Source organism: Oreochromis niloticus, linkage group LG19, assembly GCF_001858045.2.
Source record: "Oreochromis niloticus isolate F11D_XX linkage group LG19, O_niloticus_UMD_NMBU, whole genome shotgun sequence".
NCBI lineage: Eukaryota > Metazoa > Chordata > Actinopteri > Cichliformes > Cichlidae > Oreochromis > Oreochromis niloticus.
In genome coordinates this window covers 16656-39408 of record NC_031983.2, presented here as the reverse complement: position 1 = coordinate 39408, position 22753 = coordinate 16656, and the positions used below count along the sequence as shown (strand labels likewise).

General features: G+C 37.2%; 1 protein-coding gene across 1 annotated transcript in view; it reads left to right on the top strand.

Annotated features, from left to right (window-relative positions):
• The window catches only part of LOC100693489 (calmin), a 51724-nt gene that overhangs the window by 21716 nt on the left and 7255 nt on the right, over positions 1–22753 (top strand). The window contains exons 2-5 of the mRNA XM_019348601.2: positions 2689–2750; positions 21939–22034; positions 22140–22223; positions 22301–22393. Coding sequence (XP_019204146.1) covers positions 2689–2750; positions 21939–22034; positions 22140–22223; positions 22301–22393 — 335 coding nt within the window. The remainder of the gene's footprint in view (positions 1–2688; positions 2751–21938; positions 22035–22139; positions 22224–22300; positions 22394–22753) is intronic.

Genomic DNA, 22753 nt, shown 5'->3' with positions numbered 1-22753 from the left:
GGATAATAGAATAAAAATGAATATCATATTTCCAATGCCCATGTTTGTTAGAGGGGTTACAGTCAGACATCAACATGATTGCTATTTACAAAAGAGACTGATTCACTTAACACACTCAGGTACACTATTTGATTTTTAGAGAAGTTGATCTTTTCGAACGAGCGTGACTCAGTGCATTTTAGAAGTGAAATCATCAAATTAATTTGAAGCCTTACGTATACAAGCCAGGATTTAAAAAGCCGTGGGTGGTAACAGTCATCTTAAAGTTAGTCATATTTTGCTCAGTCTGTTCTCTCAATGCCTCAAGCACAATCTGAGATACACTGAGTTTCTTGCAAGGTGTGAAATAGCAGCTTCATGAATGTTGCTGTTGATGCAGTTACATCTCCATCCCCCAGTGTCTTTCTTCTAGCAAATGTTTTCTGCCATTAGCTTTGTTGGTGAGAATATATACTACCTGCTTCAGTGCTAGCTGGTTAACTGTAGCTTACGTCTTTGCTAATGTGTTGTTGTGTGCTGTTCCAATAAATCTGTTGCAATGGATGAGTGAGAGGATCCAAACAAAAGACAGTGAACACAAGTGAATCTAACACAGAAGGGTGAAAGAAAGAGCCACAAAAATATACTAAAACTAAAACAAAACAGAAACTGAAAGCACAGAATACTGATGAATATAAGAACATAAAGCAACATAAAGATCTGAAGAACCAAGGAAACATGAAGACCACCTAAAGATAAACATGAGCTCTTCAAAACCATATCAGTCCTCATGACCAAAAGAACCACATTTTGTAGGCATTTTCTAAAAGAGGATGGCAGATTTGTCCTGATATATCAACAGAAAGACAATTTCCAGTACTGAGTTTGTTTGCTTTCCTCTGAAATGATGGTAATCTACCCTCACATTTGAATAAAATGATGATCATATATGTACCCTAGTACAGTCAAAGCTTCTCTTTTGCACATTACATTAATATTCCTCCTTTTCTAAGTAATAATTTCCATTAATCACCAAAAAATGAAATCTGGCATAACTTTTGAAAGAAGCCCATTCATTATGTGTTATGAAAGTAATGTCAGCAGCTGAAATCGTTTTTCCAGGTGTAATATCCGACACACTGCTCTGGTCCCTGTTAGGAAATGAATGCTGAGCTGTGGCAAGTGGCTGATGCTTTTATGAAACATCAAGTCAGTGTCTTGCATACCTAACAGTGTATCCTTATTAGACATGGGAAGTAAGTAATTTTTTGAAATAGGAGCTTAGTGAAGCTCAATTAAAAATAGTCAACATGAGTGGCATCAGTGTTTGATGATATGACTGCTGAAAGCAGAGAGACCCATAAAAAGGCCGAGCATCACAAGAGATGAAATAGCATTGGTACTAAAAGTATTTCATCATTGTGGGAATAGTTAGGACCTAACTAGAATTACGTACTTTGAAACCTTGATCACTGAGTCCAGTGGGATTTAGTCTGTAGCACTGGCTGCTTTATTAGTGTTTTAGAGCATGCTCTTCAGTTCATCTGGCTCATCTTTCCTCAGGCTTTTTCCCGTCATGCTTTTTCTGTTTTCTCACCTAACGCCACCCCCTTTCTTCTGTCTGCTGTGACAAAATCCTCAGCTACACCTCCTGAATACCAAAACTGGCGATCTCTGAGAACAGTGAGGTAAATCCTCTGCTGGAAGGCATTTCCCTTTGAGGAAACACTGCTGATGTTCACTTGACTGGACACATTGAAAGATTGGATCAGCGTTCTACATGTTACTGCTCTGATACAGAGGTGCAGCTGATATTGATTTTTGCTGTAAGGCGACCTGTCATGAAACTGCAGTGTGATGATGATGATGATGACGGTGAAACATTCAGCATTACTGCTACTGTATAAGCTCTCGTTACCCTTGTCTTCAGCGTTTGCTTCAGTACCTGACCCATTCTGAACATGGAAATAAATAACAGCTGACTTTGCTGCCATGGCAACACCTCCCCTCCCCTCTCTAATTGTTTCCCTCCATACATCCACTCTCTATGTTGCAGCTTCTGCCTCTCTAGTATTTGTAAAGGAAATTAACAGGAAAAAAAATACAGTGTTCTATCCAAACCATAATAATTGTTATTCATCTGTAAAAAAAATTAACTTCAAAAGCCTCCAGTGCTATTTTGAAAAATGTGACATTTTTGTTTATTTTGTACATATGTACCGGAAAATACACTCCAACCACAAGGTGTAGCACAAACATATGTTTTGGTTGTAGGTCTTTTATAAACCTTTGAAATGTACAGTTTCTGCTAGTTGGTCATTTGCCTCCAGCTTCTTCACACACTCCAAAGCCATCCTTGTTAGGCTTGTTGGTGATTGTGAATTTGCCATAGGTTTTCACTTTATCGCTCAACCAACATAGAGACAGGCAACCATTCACACTCACAGTGGCAACCTGTCCAGGGTGTACCCTGCCTCTGATATCATGACAGCTGGGATGGGCTCCAGCCCTAATTAAATTGTTCTTTTTATGAGACAATAAAACTTGGCGCATACTCTCTAAATACTACTTTCCATGCATTGTGACTGAGCAACATTATGTCACAATGCATTGCATTGTTTTGAATAGCAACCGCAGTGGACCTACGTGTGCTGTCTTCTTTGATAAAGTAACTCTCAAATCCTTTTTTCTTGTTTTTCTGTGTTACAGTTGAAAGGGAACTGGTTCAGAAGAGGACCTTCACCCGTTGGATAAACCTCCACCTAGAAAAGGTTTGTGCAGAGCATCATGATGTTATCACTGCAAAACAGGACTAGAAACATTAATCATGGTCTTCATGCTCAGTTACTGCAGTTGCTACTCTTTAATCTAAGACTGCGGTTAAGCAGAAGAACCCACTCATACACATGGTAGGAGACACAAGATGGATATAAATGGGGACAGCCACTCTGAATTATGTATGTGGTTGTGTGAAGCTGCCAGTGTGTGACATTAAACTTTCATTTGGTTTTCTACTATTAATCCAGTCTACTGTTAATCTATTCCCCAGGCGTACTCTGTTTCTAGAGACTGATTATGATTCTGTGGAATCTGTGCTTTTCTGCTCTGGAGCTTCTGTTTTGCTTTTGTTGGCAGTTCTAATCAGGGGTGAGTCAGAGTTAGCTGTGAGTTGGAGTGTCTGATCAAGGCTTTTGTTTTGCCTCACACAATGAGCCTCTCTTCTCTTATTCACTCTTTGGCCATGTGTCAAATTTCTGACCCACTAATTGACAATCATACATTTGTCTGCTGTCAACTTGGAAAGTTGATTCCCCCACCCTCTGACCCCTCCACCACACATCATGCATACCGTGTTCAGACTGGTTCACAAATCCCTGAGTTGGTTTTTAATTGTTATGCCAACAGAGCTAAGTGTTGGCTCATGCAAACTGATTTTAACGATAAGCCTGTGCTTGCACTTGTTGGCGTTGACCTACGTACCACATGTCTTTAAGCAGGTAACAATTAAACCAAAACTTCAAAAGCCATCACTTGACCCGGCGGTCTTAGCTAATTTTAGGCCAATCTCCAACCTTCCTTTCATCTCAAAAAAAGAGTAGTTGTAAAATAGCTAACAGATCATCTGCAGAGGAATGGCTTATTTGAAGAGTTTCAGTCAGGTTTCAGAGCTCATCACAGCACAGAAACAGTTTTAATGAAGGTTACATATGATTTCTTCTCTGAGCCTTGTTCTGCTGGGGGTTACTATCACAGGGTTTTTACTTTACAATGTAAAGCACCTCAAGGCTTCTGTTGTTGTGATTTGGTGCTATATAAACTAGAAAGTGCATTTTCTGAAGAAACTGCAGTGTGAATGCTTGATTCTGAATGTATGCACTGAAATGAATTAATTGCTGAATCTAAGTTAAAAATTTTGAATGAGATGAAAAAAAACTGAATTTTTAAACTGAAAACAAAAGTGCTGAACTGGGAAAAGCTGACGTTCGCGCAGAAGAAGTTGGAAAATAGCTGAAAATGTTTTAAATGTAAAATAGAAAAACCTACGAAATGAGAAAAGATTATTTAGAGTCAGAAAACATCTGAATGAATATTAAAAGTTCATATTCTTTGAATCACTGAATGACTAAAATGTGATCCCTCCACTTGAATCCACACAGTTTAAAAAGTTTAAATGTCTGAGCTTTGAAAGACACGGGGTTGGAAAGAGAAGAACAGTGGTGACATTTTGAGGGTAAAATGATGGCTGTAGAGCAAACACTGTGGACACAGCAGCAGTTGAAAGAGAAGTGTTTAAGATGAATCTTGGCAGAGTGAGAGACAGAGCTCGTTAGGCAGGCAGGTGTGAGCCTGGTTGCTATAGTGACTGCACCCAATGGTTCCATACACACGCACACAGACATGCACCTCACTTTTGCTGCTTAAAATGATCAGAAAAGTCAGGCCCAAACAAATCGCTCCCAAATGAAAAGTACAAGTCGTACTGACAAAATCCTTTCACTGTGAGCGACAGCAATGTCTAGTCTACCAAATTCTCGGTTTTCATGTCTGTGGAGTTTATTATATGGGCGTGGTGACAGTGTAAAGACAGCCTGCTCTTCTGATTTTCAAACGAACCTTCTGAGCCATTTTAACATTGGAGTCTATGGAGGAGTTGGAGGGAGGAGGCTGTGCATTGGTGACATTTATGAAAGAACCATAACATCTACTACAATAATAAACACATTGGATGAAAGAGGACAGCGATGGCTACGTTTTGAGGGTAAAATCATACCTGTAGACCAAATGCTGCGGACACAGCAGCAGTTTTAAAAAAGATTTTAAGATTAATTTTTTTGCGCCTCTCACTCTAGCAGTTGAGCTGTCTCACTCTAGCCCCAACATTCCGTCCCATACACACCCATTATAAACTCTGAAACGGCTGAAAAATCATCATGAAACTTAAACTGGAACTGAAGAAAAAGTATAATAGATATTGAAAAGATAAATACAAGTTGAATAGTTGAATGTCTTGTCTTCGTTTTAAAGTTTGAATGGTGGCTCTATGTCAACGTATGTGGAAGTAGTAGGAGTTTAAAAATGAGTAAGTTGAATGAGGATTTGAAGGGTCTCCCCATTGAAATACATGGGAAATTTTTGTTGAAAAAAGTTGAATAAAATTAAAATATAAATGTTAAAAATGAGAAAAATAGAAGCAGTCGTGTCCAAAAGAAAATGAATCTAACGGTGTTTGAATGGTTTTTCTAAGTTGAACGGTTTTGAAGTAGTAGGACTACAAAAAACGTACGGAATATATAATAAAATATAACTAGAAAGTGCATTTTCTGAAGAAACTGCAGTGTGAATGCTTGAATCTGAATGTATGCACTGAAATGAATTACTTGCTGAATTTTAAGTTAAAAATAAAAATGTTGAATGAGCCTGAAAATACAGAGTTTTTAACCTGAAAACAAAAGTGCAGAACTTTTGAAAGCTGATGTTCACACAGAAGAAGTTGGAAAATAGCTGAAAAGTTTTTAAATTAAAATTTGGAAAACCTAAGAAATGAGAACAGAAAATTTAGAGTCAGAAAACATCTGAATGAATATTAAAAGTTCATATTCTTTGAATCACTGAATGACTAAAGTGTAATCCCTCCACTTGGATCCACACAGTTTTAAAGGTTTACATCTCTGAGCTTTGAAAGACACGGTGTTGGAAAGAGAACAACGATGGCGACATTTTGAGGGTAAAATGATGGCTGGAGAGCAAACACTGTGGACACAGCAGCAGTTGAAAGAGAAGTGTTTAAGATGAATCTTGGCAGAGTGAGGGAGAGAGCTCGTTAGGCAGGCAGGTGTGAGCCTGGTTGCTATAGTGACTGCACCCAATGGCTCCATACACACGCTCACAGACATGCACCTCACTTTTGCTGCTTAAAATGACCAGAAAAGTCAGGTCGAAACAAATCGCTCCCAAATGAAAAGTACAGGTCCTATTGACGAAATTCTTTCACCGTGAGCGGCAGCAATGTCCAGTCTACCTAATTCTCAGTTTTCATGTCTGTGGAGTTTATTATATGGACGTGGTGACAGTGTAAAGACACCATGCTCTTCTGATTTTCAAACGAACCTTCTGAGCCATTTTAACATTAGAGTCTATGGAGGAGTTGGAGGGTGGAGGCTGTGCTTTGGTGACATTTATGAAAGAACCATAACACCTAGTACAATAGTAAACACATTGGATGAAAGAGGACAGCGATGGCTACGTTTTGAGGGTAAAATCATACCTGTAGAGCAAACGCCGCGGACACAGCAGCAGTTTTAAAAAAGATATTAAGATTAATTTTTTTGCTCCTCTCACTCTAGCAGTTGAGCTGTCTCACTCTAGCCCCAACATTCCGTCCCATACACACCCATTATAAACTCTGAAACGGCTGAAAAAACATCATGAAACTTAAACTGGAACTGAAGAAAAAGTATAACAGATATTGAAAAGATAAATACAAGTTGAATAGTTGAATGTCCTGGCTTCGTTTTAAAGTTTGAATGGTGGCTCTAGGTCAATGTATGTGGAAGTAGTAGGAGTTTAAAAATGAGTAAGTTGAATGATGATTTGAAGGGTCTCCCCATTGAAATACATGGGAAATTTTTGGTGAAAAAAGTTGAGTAAAATTAAAAATATAAATGTTAAAAATGAGAAAAATAGAAGCAGTCATGTCCAAAAGAAGAGGAATCTAACGGTGTTTGAATGGTTTTTCTAAGTTGAACGGTTTTGAAGGAGTAGGAGTACAAAAAACGTACAGAATAGATAATAATAAAATAGAGCTAGAAAGTGCATTTTCTGAAGAAACTGCAGTGTGAATGCTTGAATCTGAATGTATGCACTGAAATGAATTAATTGCTGAATTTTAAGTTAAAAATTTTGAATGAGATGAAAAATACAGAAATTTTCGCCTGAAAACAAAAGTGCTGAACTGCTAAAAGCTGACATTCACAGAGAAGAAGTTGGAAAATAGTTGAAAATGTTTTAAATGGAAATTAGAAAAACCTAAGAAATGACAAAAGAAAATTTAGAGTCAGAAAACATCTGAATGAATATTAAAATTTCATATTCTTTAAATCACTGAATTACTAAAATGTGATCCCTCCACTTGGATCTACACAGTTTAAAAAGTTTAAATGTCTGAGCTTTCAAAGTCACGTTGTTGCAAAGAGAACAACGATGGCGTCGTTTTGAGGGTAAAATGATGGCTGTAGAGCAAACACTGTGGACACAGCAGCAGTTTAAAGAGAAGTGTTTAAGATGAATCTTGGCACAGTGAGAGACAGAGCTCGTTAGGCAGGCAGGTGTGAGCCTGGTTGCTATAGTGACTGCACCCAATGGCTCCATACACACGCACACAGACATGCACCTCACTTTTGCTGCTTAAAATGAACAGAAAAGTCAGGTCGAAACAAATCGCTCCCAAATGAAAAGTACAGGTCCTATTGACGAAATTCTTTCACCGTGAGCGGCAGCAATGTCCAGTCTACCTAATTCTCAGTTTTCATGCCTGTGGAGTTTATTATATGGACGTGGTGACAGTGTAAAAACACCATGCTCTTCTGATTTTCAAACGAACCTTCTGAGCCATTTTAACATTAGAGTCTATGGAGGAGTTGGAGGGAGGAGGCTGTGCTTTGGTGACATTTATGAAAGAACCATAACACCTAGTACAATAGTAAACACATTGGATGAAAGAGGACAGCGATGGCTACGTTTTGAGGGTAAAATCATACCTGTAGAGCAAACGCTGTGGACACAGCAGCAGTTTTAAAAAATATTTTAAGATTAATTTTTTCGCTCCTCTCACTCTGGCAGTTGAGCTGTCTCACTCTAGCCCCAACATTCCGTCCCATACACACCCATTATAAACTCTGAAACGGCTGAAAAATCATCATGAAACTTAAACTGGAACTGAAGAAAAGTATAATAGATATTGAAAAGATAAATACAAGTTGAATAGTTGAATGTCTTGTCTTCGTTTTAAAGTTTGAATGGTGGATCTATGTCAACGTATGTGGAAGTACATACAGTTTAAAGAGGAGTAAGTTGAAGGAGAATTTGAAGGGTCTCCCCATTGAAATACATGGGAAATTTTTGTTGAAAAAAGTTGAATAATTTTAAAATATAAATGTTATAAATGAGAAAAATACAAGCACACTTGTCCAAAAGAAGAGGAATCTAATGGTGTTTGAATGGTTTTTCTAAGTTGAACGGTTTTGAAGGAGATAGATGCACAAAAACGTACGGAATATGATATAATAATAATAATAATAAAGATTACAACAACAATACTGTGAATGCTTTTACAAGCATTCACACTAATAAAGATTAGAAGAACAATACTGTGAATGCTTTTACAAGCATTCACACTAACTAGAAAGTGCATTTTCTGAAGAAACTGCAGTGTGAATGCTTGAATCTGAATGTATGCACTGAAATGAATTAATTGCTGAATTTTAAGTTAAAAATGTTGAATGAGATGAAAAATACAGAAATTTGCACCTGAAAACAAAAAAGCTGAACTGCTAAAAGCTGACATCCACAGAGAAGTAGTTGGAAAAGAGCTGAAAATGTTTTAAATGTAAATTAGAAAAACCTAAGAAATGAGAAAAGAAAATTTAGAGTCAGAAAACATCTGAATGAATATTAAAAGTTCATATTCTTTGAATCACTGAATGACTGAAATGTGATCCCTCCACTTGGATCCACACAGTTTAAAAAGTTTATATTTCTGAGCTTTGAAAGACATGCTGTTGGAAAGAGAACATCGATGGCGACGTTTTGAGGGTAAAATGATGGCTGTAGGGCAAACACTGTGGACACAGCAGCAGTTGAAAGAGAAGTGTTTAAAATGAATCTTGGCACAGTGAGAGAGAGAGCTCGTTAAGCAGGCAGGTGTGAGCCTGGTTGCTATAGTGACTGCACCCAATGGCCCCATACACACGCAGACATGCACCTCACTTTTACTGCTTAAAATGAACAGAAAAGTCAGGCCGAAACAAATCGCTCCCAAATGAAAAGTATAAGTCGTATTGACAAAATTCTTTCACCGTGAGCGGCAGCAATGTCTAGTCTACCTAATTCTCAGTTTTCATGCCTGTGGAGTTTATTATATGGACGTGGTGACAGTGTAAAGACAGCCTGCTCTTCTGATTTTCAAAGGAACTTTCTGAGCCATTTTAACATTGGAGTCTATGGAGGAGTTGGAGGGAGGAGGCTGTGCTTTGGTGACATTTATGAAAGAACCATAACACCTAGCACAATAGTAAACACATTGGATGAAAGAGGACAGCGATGGCTACGTTTTGAGGGTAAAATCATACCTGTAGAGCAAACGCTGCGGACACAGCAGCAGTTTTAAAAAAGATTTTAAGATTAATTTTTTCGCTCCTCTCACTCTAGCAGTTGAGCTGTCTCACTCTAGCCCCAACATTCCGTCCCATACACACCCATTATAAACGCTGAAATGGCTGAAAAAACATCATGAAACTTAAACTGGAACTGAAGAAAAAGTATAACAGATATTGAAAAGATAAATACAAGTTGAATAGTTGAATGTCTTGTCTTCGTTTTAAAATTTGAATGGTGGCTCTATGTCAACGTATGTTGAAGTAGATACAGTTTGAAAATGAGTAAGTTGAATGAGGATTTGAAGGGTCTCCCCATTGAAATACATGGGAAATTTTTGTTGAAAAAAGTTGAATAAAATTAAAAATATAAATGTTAAAAATGAGAAAAGTAGAAGCAGTCATGTCCAAAAGAAGAGGAATCTAATGGTGTTTGAATGGTTTTTCTAAGTTGAACGGTTTTGAAGGAGATACAGTACAAAAAACGTACGGAATATATAATAAAATATAACTAGAAAGTGCATTTTCTGAAGAAACTGCAGTGTGAATGCTTGAATCTGAATGTATGCACTGAAATGAATTAATTGCTGAATTTTGAGTTAAAAATAAAAATGTTGAATGAGCTGGAAAATGCAGAGTTTTTAACCTGAAAACAAAAGTGCAGAACTTTTGAAAGCTGATGTTCACACAGATGAAGTTGGAAAATAGCTGAAAAGTTTTTAAATTAAAATTTGGAAAACCTAAGAAATGAGAACAGAAAATTTAGAGTCAGAAAACACCTGAATGAATATTAAAAGTTCATATTCTTTGAATCACTGAATGACTGAAATGTGATCCCTCCACTTGGATCCACACAGTTTAAAAAGTTTATATTTCTGAGCTTTGAAAGACATGCTGTTGGAAAGAGAACATCGATGGCGATGTTTTGAGGGTAAAATGATGGCTGTAGGGCAAACACTGTGGACACAGCAGCAGTTGAAAGAGAAGTAGTTAAGATGAATCTTGGCAGAGTGAGGGAGAGAGCTCGTTAGGCAGGCAGGTGTGAGCCTGGTTGCTATAGTGACTGCACCCAATGGCCCCATACACACGCAGACATGCACCTCACTTTTGCTGCTTAAAATGAACAGAAAAGTCAGGCCGAAACAAATCGCTCCCAAATGAAAAGTATAAGTCGTATTGACAAAATTCTTTCACCGTGAGCGGCAGCAATGTCTAGTCTACCTAATTCTCAGTTTTCATGCCTGTGGAGTTTATTATATGGACGTGGTGACAGTGTAAAGACAGCCTGCTCTTCTGATTTTCAAACGAACTTTCTGAGCCATTTTAACATTGGAGTCTATGGAGGAGTTGGAGGGAGGAGGCTGTGCTTTGGTGACATTTATGAAAGAACCATAACACCTAGCACAATAGTAAACACATTGGATGAAAGAGGACAGCGATGGCTACGTTTTGAGGGTAAAATCATACCTGTAGAGGAAACGCTGCGGACACAGCAGCAGTTTTAAAAAATATTTTAAGATTAATTTTTTCGCTCCTCTCACTCTAGCAGTTGAGCTGTCTCACTCTAGCCCCAACATTCCGTCCCATACACACCCATTATAAACGCTGAAATGGCTGAAAAAACATCATGAAACTTAAACTGGAACTGAAGAAAAAGTATAACAGATATTGAAAAGATAAATACAAGTTGAATAGTTGAATGTCTTGTCTTCGTTTTAAAGTTTGAATGATCGCTCTATGTCAACGTATATGGAAGTAATACGAGTTTAAAAATGAGTAAGTTGAAGGAGAATTTTAAGGGTCTCCCCATTGAAATACATGGGAAATTTTTGTTGAAAAAAGTTAAATAATTTTAAAAATATAAATGTTATGAATGAGAAAAATACAAGCAGTCATGTCCAAAAGAAGAGGAATCTAAAGGTGTTTGAATGGTTTTTCTAAGTTGAGCGGTTTTGAAGGAATTAGATGCCAAAAAACGTACGGAATATATAATAATAATAATAAAGATTAGAAGAACAATACTGTGAATGCTTTTACAAGCATTCACACTAACTAGAAAGTGCATTTTCTGAAGAAACTGCAGTGTGAATGCTTGAATCTGAATGTATTCACTGAAATAAATTAATTGCTGAATTCTGACTCAAAAATTTTGAATGAGATGAAAAATAGAGAAATTTTCGCCTGAAAATAAAAGTGCTGAACTGCTAAAAGCTAAAATCCACAGAGAAGAAGTTGGAAAAGAGCTGAAAATGTTTTAAATGTAAATTAGAAAAACCTAAGTAATGAGAAAAGAAAATTTAGAGTCAGAAAACATCTGAATGAATATTAAAAGTTCATATTCTTTGAATCACTGAATGACTGAAATGTGTGATCCCTCCACTTGGATCCACACAGTTTAAAAAGTTTACATCTCTGAGCTTTGAAAGACACAGTGTTGGAAAGAGAAGAACGATGGCGACGTTTTGAGGGTAAAATGATGGCTGTAGGGCAAACACTGTGGACCCAGCAGCAGTTGAAAGGGAAGTGTTTAAAATGAATCTTGGCACAGTGAGAGAGAGAGCTTGTTAAGCAGGCAGGTGTGAGCCTGGTTGCTATAGTGACTGCACCCAATGGCCCCATACACACGCAGACATGCACCTCACTTTTGCTGCTTAAAATGAACAGAAAAGTCAGGCCGAAACAAATCGCTCCCAAATGAAAAGTATAGGTCGTATTGACAAAATTCTTTCACCGTGAGCGGCAGCAATGTCTAGTCTACCTAATTCTCAGTTTTCATGCCTGTGGAGTTTATTATATGGACGTGGTGACAGTGTAAAAACACCATGCTCTTCTGATTTTCAAACGAACCTTCTGAGCCATTTTAACATTAGAGTCTATGGAGGAGTTGGAGGGAGGAGGCTGTGCTTTGGTGACATTTATGAAAGAACCATAACACCTAGTACAATAGTAAACACATTGGATGAAAGAGGACAGCGATGGCTACGTTTTGAGGGTAAAATCATACCTGTAGAGCAAACGCTGCGGACACAGCAGCAGTTTTAAAAATATTTTAAGATTAATTTTTTCGCTCCTCTCACTCTGGCAGTTGAGCTGTCTCACTCTAGCCCCAACATTCCGTCCCATACACACCCATTATAAACTCTGAAACGGCTGTAAAATCATCATGAAACTTAAACTGGAACTGAAGAAAAAGTATAATAGATATTGAAAAGATAAATACAAGTTGAATAGTTGAATGTCTTGTCTTCGTTTTAAAGTTTGAATGGTGGATCTATGTCAACGTATCTGGAAGTACATACAGTTTAAAGAGGAGTAAGTTGAAGGAGAATTTGAAGGGTCTCCCCATTGAAATACATGGGAAATTTTTGTTGAAAAAAGTTGAATAATTTTAAAAATATAAATGTTATAAATGAGAAAAGTAGAAGCAGTCATGTCCAAAAGAAGAGGAATCTAATGGTGTTTGAATGGTTTTTCTAAGTTGAACGGTTTTGAAGGAGATACAGTACAAAAAACGTACGGAATAGATAATAATAAAATAGAACTAGAAAGTGCATTTTCTGAAGAAACTGCAGTGTGAATGCTTGAATCTGAATGTATGCACTGAAATGAATTAATTGCTGAATTTTAAGTTAAAAATAAAAATGTTGAATGAGCTGGAAAATACAGAGTTTTTAACCTGAAAACAAAAGTGCAGAACTTTTGAAAGCTGATGTTCACACAGAAGAAGTTGGAAAATAGCTGAAAAGTTTTTAAATTAAAATTTGGAAAACCTAAGAAATGAGAACAGAAAATTTAGAGTCAGAAAACACCTGAATGAATATTAAAAGTTCATATTCTTTGAATCACTGAATGACTAAAGTGTAATCCCTCCACTTGGATCCACACACTTTTAAAGGTTTACATCTCTGAGCTTTGAAAGACATGCTGTTGGAAAGAGAACAACGATGGCTTCGTTTTGAGGGTAAAATGATGGCTGTAGAGCAAACACTGTGGACACAGCAGCAGTTGAAAGAGAAGTGTTTAAGATGAATATTGGCAGAGTGAGAGAGAGCTCGTTAGGCAGGCAGGCAGGTGTGAGCCTGGTTGCTATAGTGACTGCACCCACTGGCTCCATACACACGCGCACAGACATGCACCTCACTTTTGCTGCTTAAAATGAACAGAAAAGTCAGGTCGAAACAAATTGCTCCCAAATGAAAAGTACAGGTCCTATTGACAAAATTCTTTCACCGTGAGCGACAGCAATGTCCAGTCTACCTAATTCTCAGTTTTCATGCTTGTGGAGTTTATTATATGGACGTGGTGACAGTGTAAAGACAGCCTGTACTTCTGGTTTTCAAACGAACCTTCTGAGCCATTTTAACATTAGAGTCTATGGAGGAGTTGGAGGGAGGAGGCTGTGCATTTGTGACATTTATGAAAGAACCATAACACCTAGTACAATAGTAAACACATTGGATGAAAGAGGACAGCGATGGCTACGTTTTGAGGGTAAAATCATACCTGTAGACCAAACACCGTGGACACAGCAGCAGTTTTAAAAAAGATTTTCAGATTAATTTTTTTGCTCCTCTCACTCTAGCAGTTCAGCTGTCTCACTCTAGCCCCAACATTCCGTCCCATACACACCCATTATAAACTCTGAAACGGCTGAAAAAACATCATGAAACTTAAACTGGAACTGAAGAAAAAGTATAACAGATATTGAAAAGATAAATACAAGTTGAATAGTTGAATGTCTTGTCTTCGTTTTAAAGTTTGAATGGTGGCTCTATGTCAACGTATGTTGAAGTAGATACAGCTTAAAAATGAGTAAGTTGAATGAGGATTTGAAGGGTCTCCCCATTGAAATACATGGGAAATTTTTGTTGAAAAAAGTTAAATAATTTTAAAAATATAAATGTTATGAATGAGAAAAATACAAGCAGTCATGTCCAAAAGAAGAGGAATCTAAAGGTGTTTGAATGGTTTTTCTAAGTTGAGCGGTTTTGAAGGAATTAGATGCCAAAAAACGTACGGAATATATAATAATAATAATAAAGATTAGAAGAACAATACTGTGAATGCTTTTACAAGCATTCACACTAACTAGAAAGTGCATTTTCTGAAGAAACTGCAGTGTGAATGCTTGAATCTGAATGTATTCACTGAAATAAATTAATTGCTGAATTCTGACTCAAAAATTTTGAATGAGATGAAAAATAGAGAAATTTTCGCCTGAAAATAAAAGTGCTGAACTGCTAAAAGCTAAAATCCACAGAGAAGAAGTTGGAAAAGAGCTGAAAATGTTTTAAATGTAAATTAGAAAAACCTAAGTAATGAGAAAAGAAAATTTAGAGTCAGAAAACATCTGAATGAATATTAAAAGTTCATATTCTTTGAATCACTGAATGACTGAAATGTGTGATCCCTCCACTTGGATCCACACAGTTTAAAAAGTTTACATCTCTGAGCTTTGAAAGACACAGTGTTGGAAAGAGAAGAACGATGGCGACGTTTTGAGGGTAAAATGATGGCTGTAGGGCAAACACTGTGGACCCAGCAGCAGTTGAAAGGGAAGTGTTTAAAATGAATCTTGGCACAGTGAGAGAGAGAGCTTGTTAAGCAGGCAGGTGTGAGCCTGGTTGCTATAGTGACTGCACCCAATGGCCCCATACACACGCAGACATGCACCTCACTTTTGCTGCTTAAAATGAACAGAAAAGTCAGGCCGAAACAAATCGCTCCCAAATGAAAAGTATAGGTCGTATTGACAAAATTCTTTCACCGTGAGCGGCAGCAATGTCTAGTCTACCTAATTCTCAGTTTTCATGCCTGTGGAGTTTATTATATGGACGTGGTGACAGTGTAAAAACACCATGCTCTTCTGATTTTCAAACGAACCTTCTGAGCCATTTTAACATTAGAGTCTATGGAGGAGTTGGAGGGAGGAGGCTGTGCTTTGGTGACATTTATGAAAGAACCATAACACCTAGTACAATAGTAAACACATTGGATGAAAGAGGACAGCGATGGCTACGTTTTGAGGGTAAAATCATACCTGTAGAGCAAACGCTGCGGACACAGCAGCAGTTTTAAAAAATATTTTAAGATTAATTTTTTCGCTCCTCTCACTCTGGCAGTTGAGCTGTCTCACTCTAGCCCCAACATTCCGTCCCATACACACCCATTATAAACTCTGAAACGGCTGTAAAATCATCATGAAACTTAAACTGGAACTGAAGAAAAAGTATAATAGATATTGAAAAGATAAATACAAGTTGAATAGTTGAATGTCTTGTCTTCGTTTTAAAGTTTGAATGGTGGATCTATGTCAACGTATCTGGAAGTACATACAGTTTAAAGAGGAGTAAGTTGAAGGAGAATTTGAAGGGTCTCCCCATTGAAATACATGGGAAATTTTTGTTGAAAAAAGTTGAATAATTTTAAAAATATAAATGTTATAAATGAGAAAAGTAGAAGCAGTCATGTCCAAAAGAAGAGGAATCTAATGGTGTTTGAATGGTTTTTCTAAGTTGAACGGTTTTGAAGGAGATACAGTACAAAAAACGTACGGAATAGATAATAATAAAATAGAACTAGAAAGTGCATTTTCTGAAGAAACTGCAGTGTGAATGCTTGAATCTGAATGTATGCACTGAAATGAATTAATTGCTGAATTTTAAGTTAAAAATAAAAATGTTGAATGAGCTGGAAAATACAGAGTTTTTAACCTGAAAACAAAAGTGCAGAACTTTTGAAAGCTGATGTTCACACAGAAGAAGTTGGAAAATAGCTGAAAAGTTTTTAAATTAAAATTTGGAAAACCTAAGAAATGAGAACAGAAAATTTAGAGTCAGAAAACACCTGAATGAATATTAAAAGTTCATATTCTTTGAATCACTGAATGACTAAAGTGTAATCCCTCCACTTGGATCCACACACTTTTAAAGGTTTACATCTCTGAGCTTTGAAAGACATGCTGTTGGAAAGAGAACAACGATGGCTTCGTTTTGAGGGTAAAATGATGGCTGTAGAGCAAACACTGTGGACACAGCAGCAGTTGAAAGAGAAGTGTTTAAGATGAATATTGGCAGAGTGAGAGAGAGCTCGTTAGGCAGGCAGGCAGGTGTGAGCCTGGTTGCTATAGTGACTGCACCCACTGGCTCCATACACACGCGCACAGACATGCACCTCACTTTTGCTGCTTAAAATGAACAGAAAAGTCAGGTCGAAACAAATTGCTCCCAAATGAAAAGTACAGGTCCTATTGACAAAATTCTTTCACCGTGAGCGACAGCAATGTCCAGTCTACCTAATTCTCAGTTTTCATGCTTGTGGAGTTTATTATATGGACGTGGTGACAGTGTAAAGACAGCCTGTACTTCTGGTTTTCAAACGAACCTTCTGAGCCATTTTAACATTAGAGTCTATGGAGGAGTTGGAGGGAGGAGGCTGTGCATTTGTGACATTTATGAAAGAACCATAACACCTAGTACAATAGTAAACACATTGGATGAAAGAGGACAGCGATGGCTACGTTTTGAGGGTAAAATCATACCTGTAGACCAAACACCGTGGACACAGCAGCAGTTTTAAAAAAGATTTTCAGATTAATTTTTTTGCTCCTCTCACTCTAGCAGTTCAGCTGTCTCACTCTAGCCCCAACATTCCGTCCCATACACACCCATTATAAACTCTGAAACGGCTGAAAAAACATCATGAAACTTAAACTGGAACTGAAGAAAAAGTATAACAGATATTGAAAAGATAAATACAAGTTGAATAGTTGAATGTCTTGTCTTCGTTTTAAAGTTTGAATGGTGGCTCTATGTCAACGTATGTTGAAGTAGATACAGCTTAAAAATGAGTAAGTTGAATGAGGATTTGAAGGGTCTCCCCATTGAAATACATGGGAAATTTTTGTTGAAAAAAGTTGAATAAAATTAAAAATATAAATGTTAAAAATGAGAAAAATAGAAGCACACCATTCCAAAAGAAGAGGAATCTAACGGTGTTTGAATGGTTTTTCTAAGTTGAACGGTTTTGAAGGAGATAGTCGGCAAAAAACGTACGGAATAGGAAATAATAATAATAAAGATTAGAAGAACAATACTGTGAATGCTTTTACAAGCATTCACACTAATAAAGATTACAACAACAATACTGTGAATGCTTTTACAAGCATTCACACTAATAACTAGAAAGTGCATTTTCTGAAGAAACTGCAGTGTGAATGCATGAATCTGAATGTATGCACTGAAATGAATTAATTGCTGAATTTTAAGTTAAAAATAAAAATGTTGAATGAGCCTGAAAATACAGAGTTTTTAACCTGAAAACAAAAGTGCAGAACTTTTGAAAGCTGATGTTCACACAGAAGAAGTTGGAAAATAGCTGAAAAGTTTTTAAATTAAAATTTGGAAAACCTAAGAAATGAGAACAGAAAATTTAGAGTCAGAAAACATCTGAATGAATATTAAAAGTTCATATTCTTTGAATCACTGAATGACTAAAGTGTGATCCCTCCACGTGGATCCACACAGTTTTAAAGGTTTACATCTCTGAGCTTTGAAAGACTCGCTGTTGGAAAGAGAAGAACAATGGCGACGTTTTGAGGGTAAAATGATGGCTGTAGAGCAAACACTGTGGACACAGCAGTGGTTGAAAGAGAAGTGTTTAAGATTAATCTTGGCAGAGTGAGAGAGAGCTCGTTAGGCAGGCAGGTGTGAGCCTGGTTGCTATAGTGACTGCACCCAATGGCTCCATACACACGCACACAGACATGCACCTCACTTTTGCTGCTTAAAATGAACAGAAAAGTCAGGTCGAAACAAATTGCTCCCAAATGAAAAGTACAGGTCCTATTGACAAAATTCTTTCACCGTGAGCGGCAGCAATGTCCAGTCTACCTAATTCTCAGTTTTCATGATTGTGGAGTTTATTATATGGACGTGGTGACAGTGTAAAAACACCATGCTCTTCTGATTTTCAAACGAACCTTCTGAGCCATTTTAACATTGGAGTCTATGGAGGAGTTGGAGGGAGGAGGCTGTGCTTTGGTGACATTTATGAAAGAACCATAACACCTAGTACAATAGTAAACACATTGGATGAAAGAGGACAGCGATGGCTACGTTTTGAGGGTAAAATCATAACTGTAGAGCACACGCTGCGGACACAGCAGCAGTTTTAAAAAATATTTTAAGATTAATTTTTTTGCTCCTCTCACTCTGGCAGTTGAGCTGTCTCACTCTAGCGGCAACATTCCGTCCCATACACACCCATTATAAACTCTGAAACGGCTGAAAAAACATCATGAAACTTAAACTGGAACTGAAGAAAAAGTATAACAGATATTGAAAAGATAAATACAAGTTGAATAGTTGAATGTCTTGTCTTCGTTTTAAAGTTTGAATGGTGGATCTACGTCAATGTATGTGGAAGTAGATACAGTTTGAAAATGAGTAAGTTGAATGAGAATTTGAAGGGTCTCCCCATTGAAATACATGGGAAATTTTTGTTGAAAAAAGTTGAATAAAATTAAAAATATAAATGTTATAAATGAGAAAAATAGAAGCAGTCATGTCCTAAAGAAGAGGAATCTAACGGTGTTTGAATGGTTTTTCTAAGTTGAACGGTTTTAAAGGAGTTAGATGCCAAAAACGTACGGAATATGAAATAATAACTAGAAAGTGCATTTTCTGAAGAAACTGCAGTGTGAATGCTTGAATCTGAATATATGCACTGAAATGAATTAATTGCTGAATTTTAAGTTAAAAATAAAAATGTTGAATGAACTGGAAAATATAGAGTTTTTAACCTGAAAACAAAAGTGCAGAACTTTTGAAAGCTGATGTTCACACAGAAGAAGTTGGAAAATAGCTGAAAAGCTTTTAAATTAAAATTTGGAAAACCTAAGAAATAAGAACCGAAAATTTCGAGTCAGAAAACATCTGAATGAATATTAAAAGTTCATATTCTTTGAATCACTGAATGACTAAAGTGTAATCCCTCCACTTGGATCCACACACTTTTAAAGGTTTACATCTCTGAGCTTTGAAAGACACGCTGTTGGAAAGAGAACAACGATGGCTTCGATTTGAGGGTAAAATGATGGCTGTAGACCAAACACTGTGGACACAGCAGCGGTTGAAAGAGAAGTGTTTAAGATGAATCTTGGCACAGTGAGAGAGAGCTCGTTAGGCAGGCAGGTGTGAGCCTGGTTGCTATAGTGACTGGACCCAATGGCTCAGTACACACGCACACAGACATGCACCTCACTTTTGCTGCTTAAAATTAACAGAAAAGTCAGGCCGAAACAAATCGCTCCCAAATGAAAAGTACAGGTCCTATTGACGAAATTCTTTCACCGTGAGCGGCAGCAATGTCCAGTCTACCAAATTCTCAATTTTCATGCCTGTGGAGTTTATTATATGGACGTGGTGACAGTCGAAAGACACCATGCTCTTCTGATTTTCAAACGAACCTTCTGAGCCATTTTAACATTAGAGTCTGTGGAGGAGTTGGAGGGAGGAGGCTGTGCATCGGTGACATTTATGAAAGAACCATAACACCTAGTACAATAGTAAACACATTGGATGAAAGAGGACAGCGATGGCTACGTTTTGAGGGTAAAATCATACCTGTAGAGCAAATGCTGCGGACACAGCAGCAGTTTTAAAAAAGATTTTAAGATTAATTTTTTCGCTCCTCTCACTCTAGCAGTTGAGCTGTCTCACTCTAGCCCCAACATTCCGTCCCATACACACCCATTATAAACTCTGAAACGGGTGAAAAAACATCATGAAACTTAAACTGGAACTGAAGAAAAAGTATAATAGATATTGAAAAGATAAATACAGGTTGAACAGTTGACTGTCTTGTCTTCGTTTTAAAGTTTGAATGGTGGCTCTATGTCAATGTATGTGGAAGTAGTTAGAGTTGAAAAATGAGTAAGTTGAAGGAGAATTTGAAGGATCTTCCCATTGAAATACATGGGAAATTTTTGATGAAAAAAGTTGAATAATTTTAAAAATATAAATGTTAAAAATGAAAAAAATAGAAGCACACCATTCCAAAAGAAGAGGAATCTAACGGTGTTTGAATGGTTTTTCTAAGTTGAACGGTTTTGAAGGAGATAGATGGCGAAAAACGTATGGAAAAGAAAATAATAATAAAGATTTGAAGAACAATACTGTGAATGCTTTCACAAGCATTCACACTAATAATAATAAAGATTAGAAGAACAATACTGTGAATGCTTTTACAGGCATTCACACTAATAAAACCGGACTGAACTGAATTGGTGGGGAGGTTTTGCACTCAAAGCATCCGTTTAAAACATTAATGTGAATGTATCGATGCTGAAAGTGTACAGCAGTGAACCTTTGATGATTTTTCACAAAGCTCTTATGGTTTGCTGCACAGCTGATGGCAGGAAATGTTACACAGTTTCTAAAATCTTCCAATGCCCAACCTTCATCAGCATGTTGCCAACCGGAGATTTCAGTGATTTAAGACAGTATTAATGTTGTTTTCGCTCTGTGCTGCTCAGCTTGAAGCACAGTGGTCTATTACAGTTTACATGTTGTTAATTCTGTTGATAAGATGCAGAAATAATTATCGATGCCTATCACAGGTACTTTAGATTAAACTCTTCTACTTCTTGAAATTTAGCCTATGCTGCCATTTTCTGTTTACTTTATTAAATATCAGATTTCATTCAGATTTAAATGATGTAGGTGTAATGATGTAAAGTAGGTTTGTACAAACCAATTTACAACAAAATGAGATGTTTTAATAACTGTAAATAAAAAAAAATTTAAAAAAAGAATGCAATGATCGCCACATTTACATTTCATTTCAAACTTTTGGTCACTGTAAAATCCTCAATGGTACGAATCTTGGCCGAGACTCGGTGCATCTGTCATTGTCATGTTTCCCAAAGTGGATTACTAAAATTACATTTTGTCAGAGTCAAACACACACGTTCCCCAAAATGCCGATATTCTCAGACCATGTGGAAGAACATAACAGTGTCATCCGAGTATGCTTCTGTGGGTGAGACCTGTCTTTAACTTAACTTTTTGTTCCTGTCAAGTCTTTGAATGTAATAGTCTGTCATTGCTAAAAGCAGCAAAGAATATCACCTTTACTTCATGTTAGACTGAGCAGTGGCGAGGGAACTCCATACCAGCTCGCAGGCAGTATGTAAAACGGTGTGCGGGGCTGCGTCAGTGTGGCCAACAACCAAAGCCAAGACATTAAATTATTCCTTTAGCTGAGAGATCTTCATTCTTAAACTGTTGAGGTGAGGAGATGAAGTTTGTGAGAGGAAAAGGGTGTGTGCATTTATCTCTGTCAGGAGAAACCAGAACTTCATGGCACATGAATGTCTCAACTGTTTTGGCTTGGATGATTATCTATGACTTTAACAGAAACAATCATCTGCACCTGTGCTCCCAATTATCAGCTTTAGTCATTCCTAAAAAGGAAAACAATTTAGCATGATCATTACTGTAAATGGTAATAGACATTTTTCCTTTCTCTGTATCTATTGTTAAAGAAAGCCCTGTTTTCTCCTCATTCTTGTTTGTTCATCCACAGTGTGACCCACCCATAGAGGTCCATGACCTCTTTCAGGACATCCGGGATGGGCGCATCCTCATGGCTCTGCTGGAGGAACTCTCTGGCTGTAAATTGGTCAGCCTGAAACTCAGAATTTTAAGTGCTAGATTGGTTTTTCACTTCTTGCTTTGGCAAGTGTTGTTGCTGTTTTATAGGATACTTAATTGTACTTTTTTCCAGCTTCACGGGTTCAGGAAGTCCTCCCATCGTATTTTCCGACTGAATAACATCGCCAAGGTCCTGTCTTTTCTTGAGGAAAGAAATGTGAGTATGACCGTTAGTCAGTGGTTAAATTGCTGGATGAAATGCTGAACTGTGATGTGTACACGCTCTGTCAACAGGTAAAGCTGGTCAGTATCGATGCAGTTGACATTGCAGATGGAAATTCCTCCATCATCTTGGGACTCATTTGGAACATCATTCTCTTCTTTCAGGTAATTGCATTTTTTTTGTCTTGAAGCTTCTTCATCAAAATCCTCCCTCACTTCTCTAAGAAGAGGATGCTAGTACAAAATGGTGTATTTTTCATAAGCTTTGCACTCCCTTTCTCTAGAAGGGAAAGAAAGGTCTTTTCCTCTATTCTAGAGTCAGGTCTAGACTAGGTTAGCTGATGGCTAGACTATACCTTTTTCTTTTTTTAACTTCCAATGCAAATCTTTGTATAACACAATCTGTAATCTAAGCTTTGTGTAGCCTATAAAATGGCATTTTATAGCAAAGCCAGCAGTATATTGACAGTAAAAGTTGTTTGTCGCTTTGGCATTGGCGCTATGACAAAGGAACTTTTGTTCATC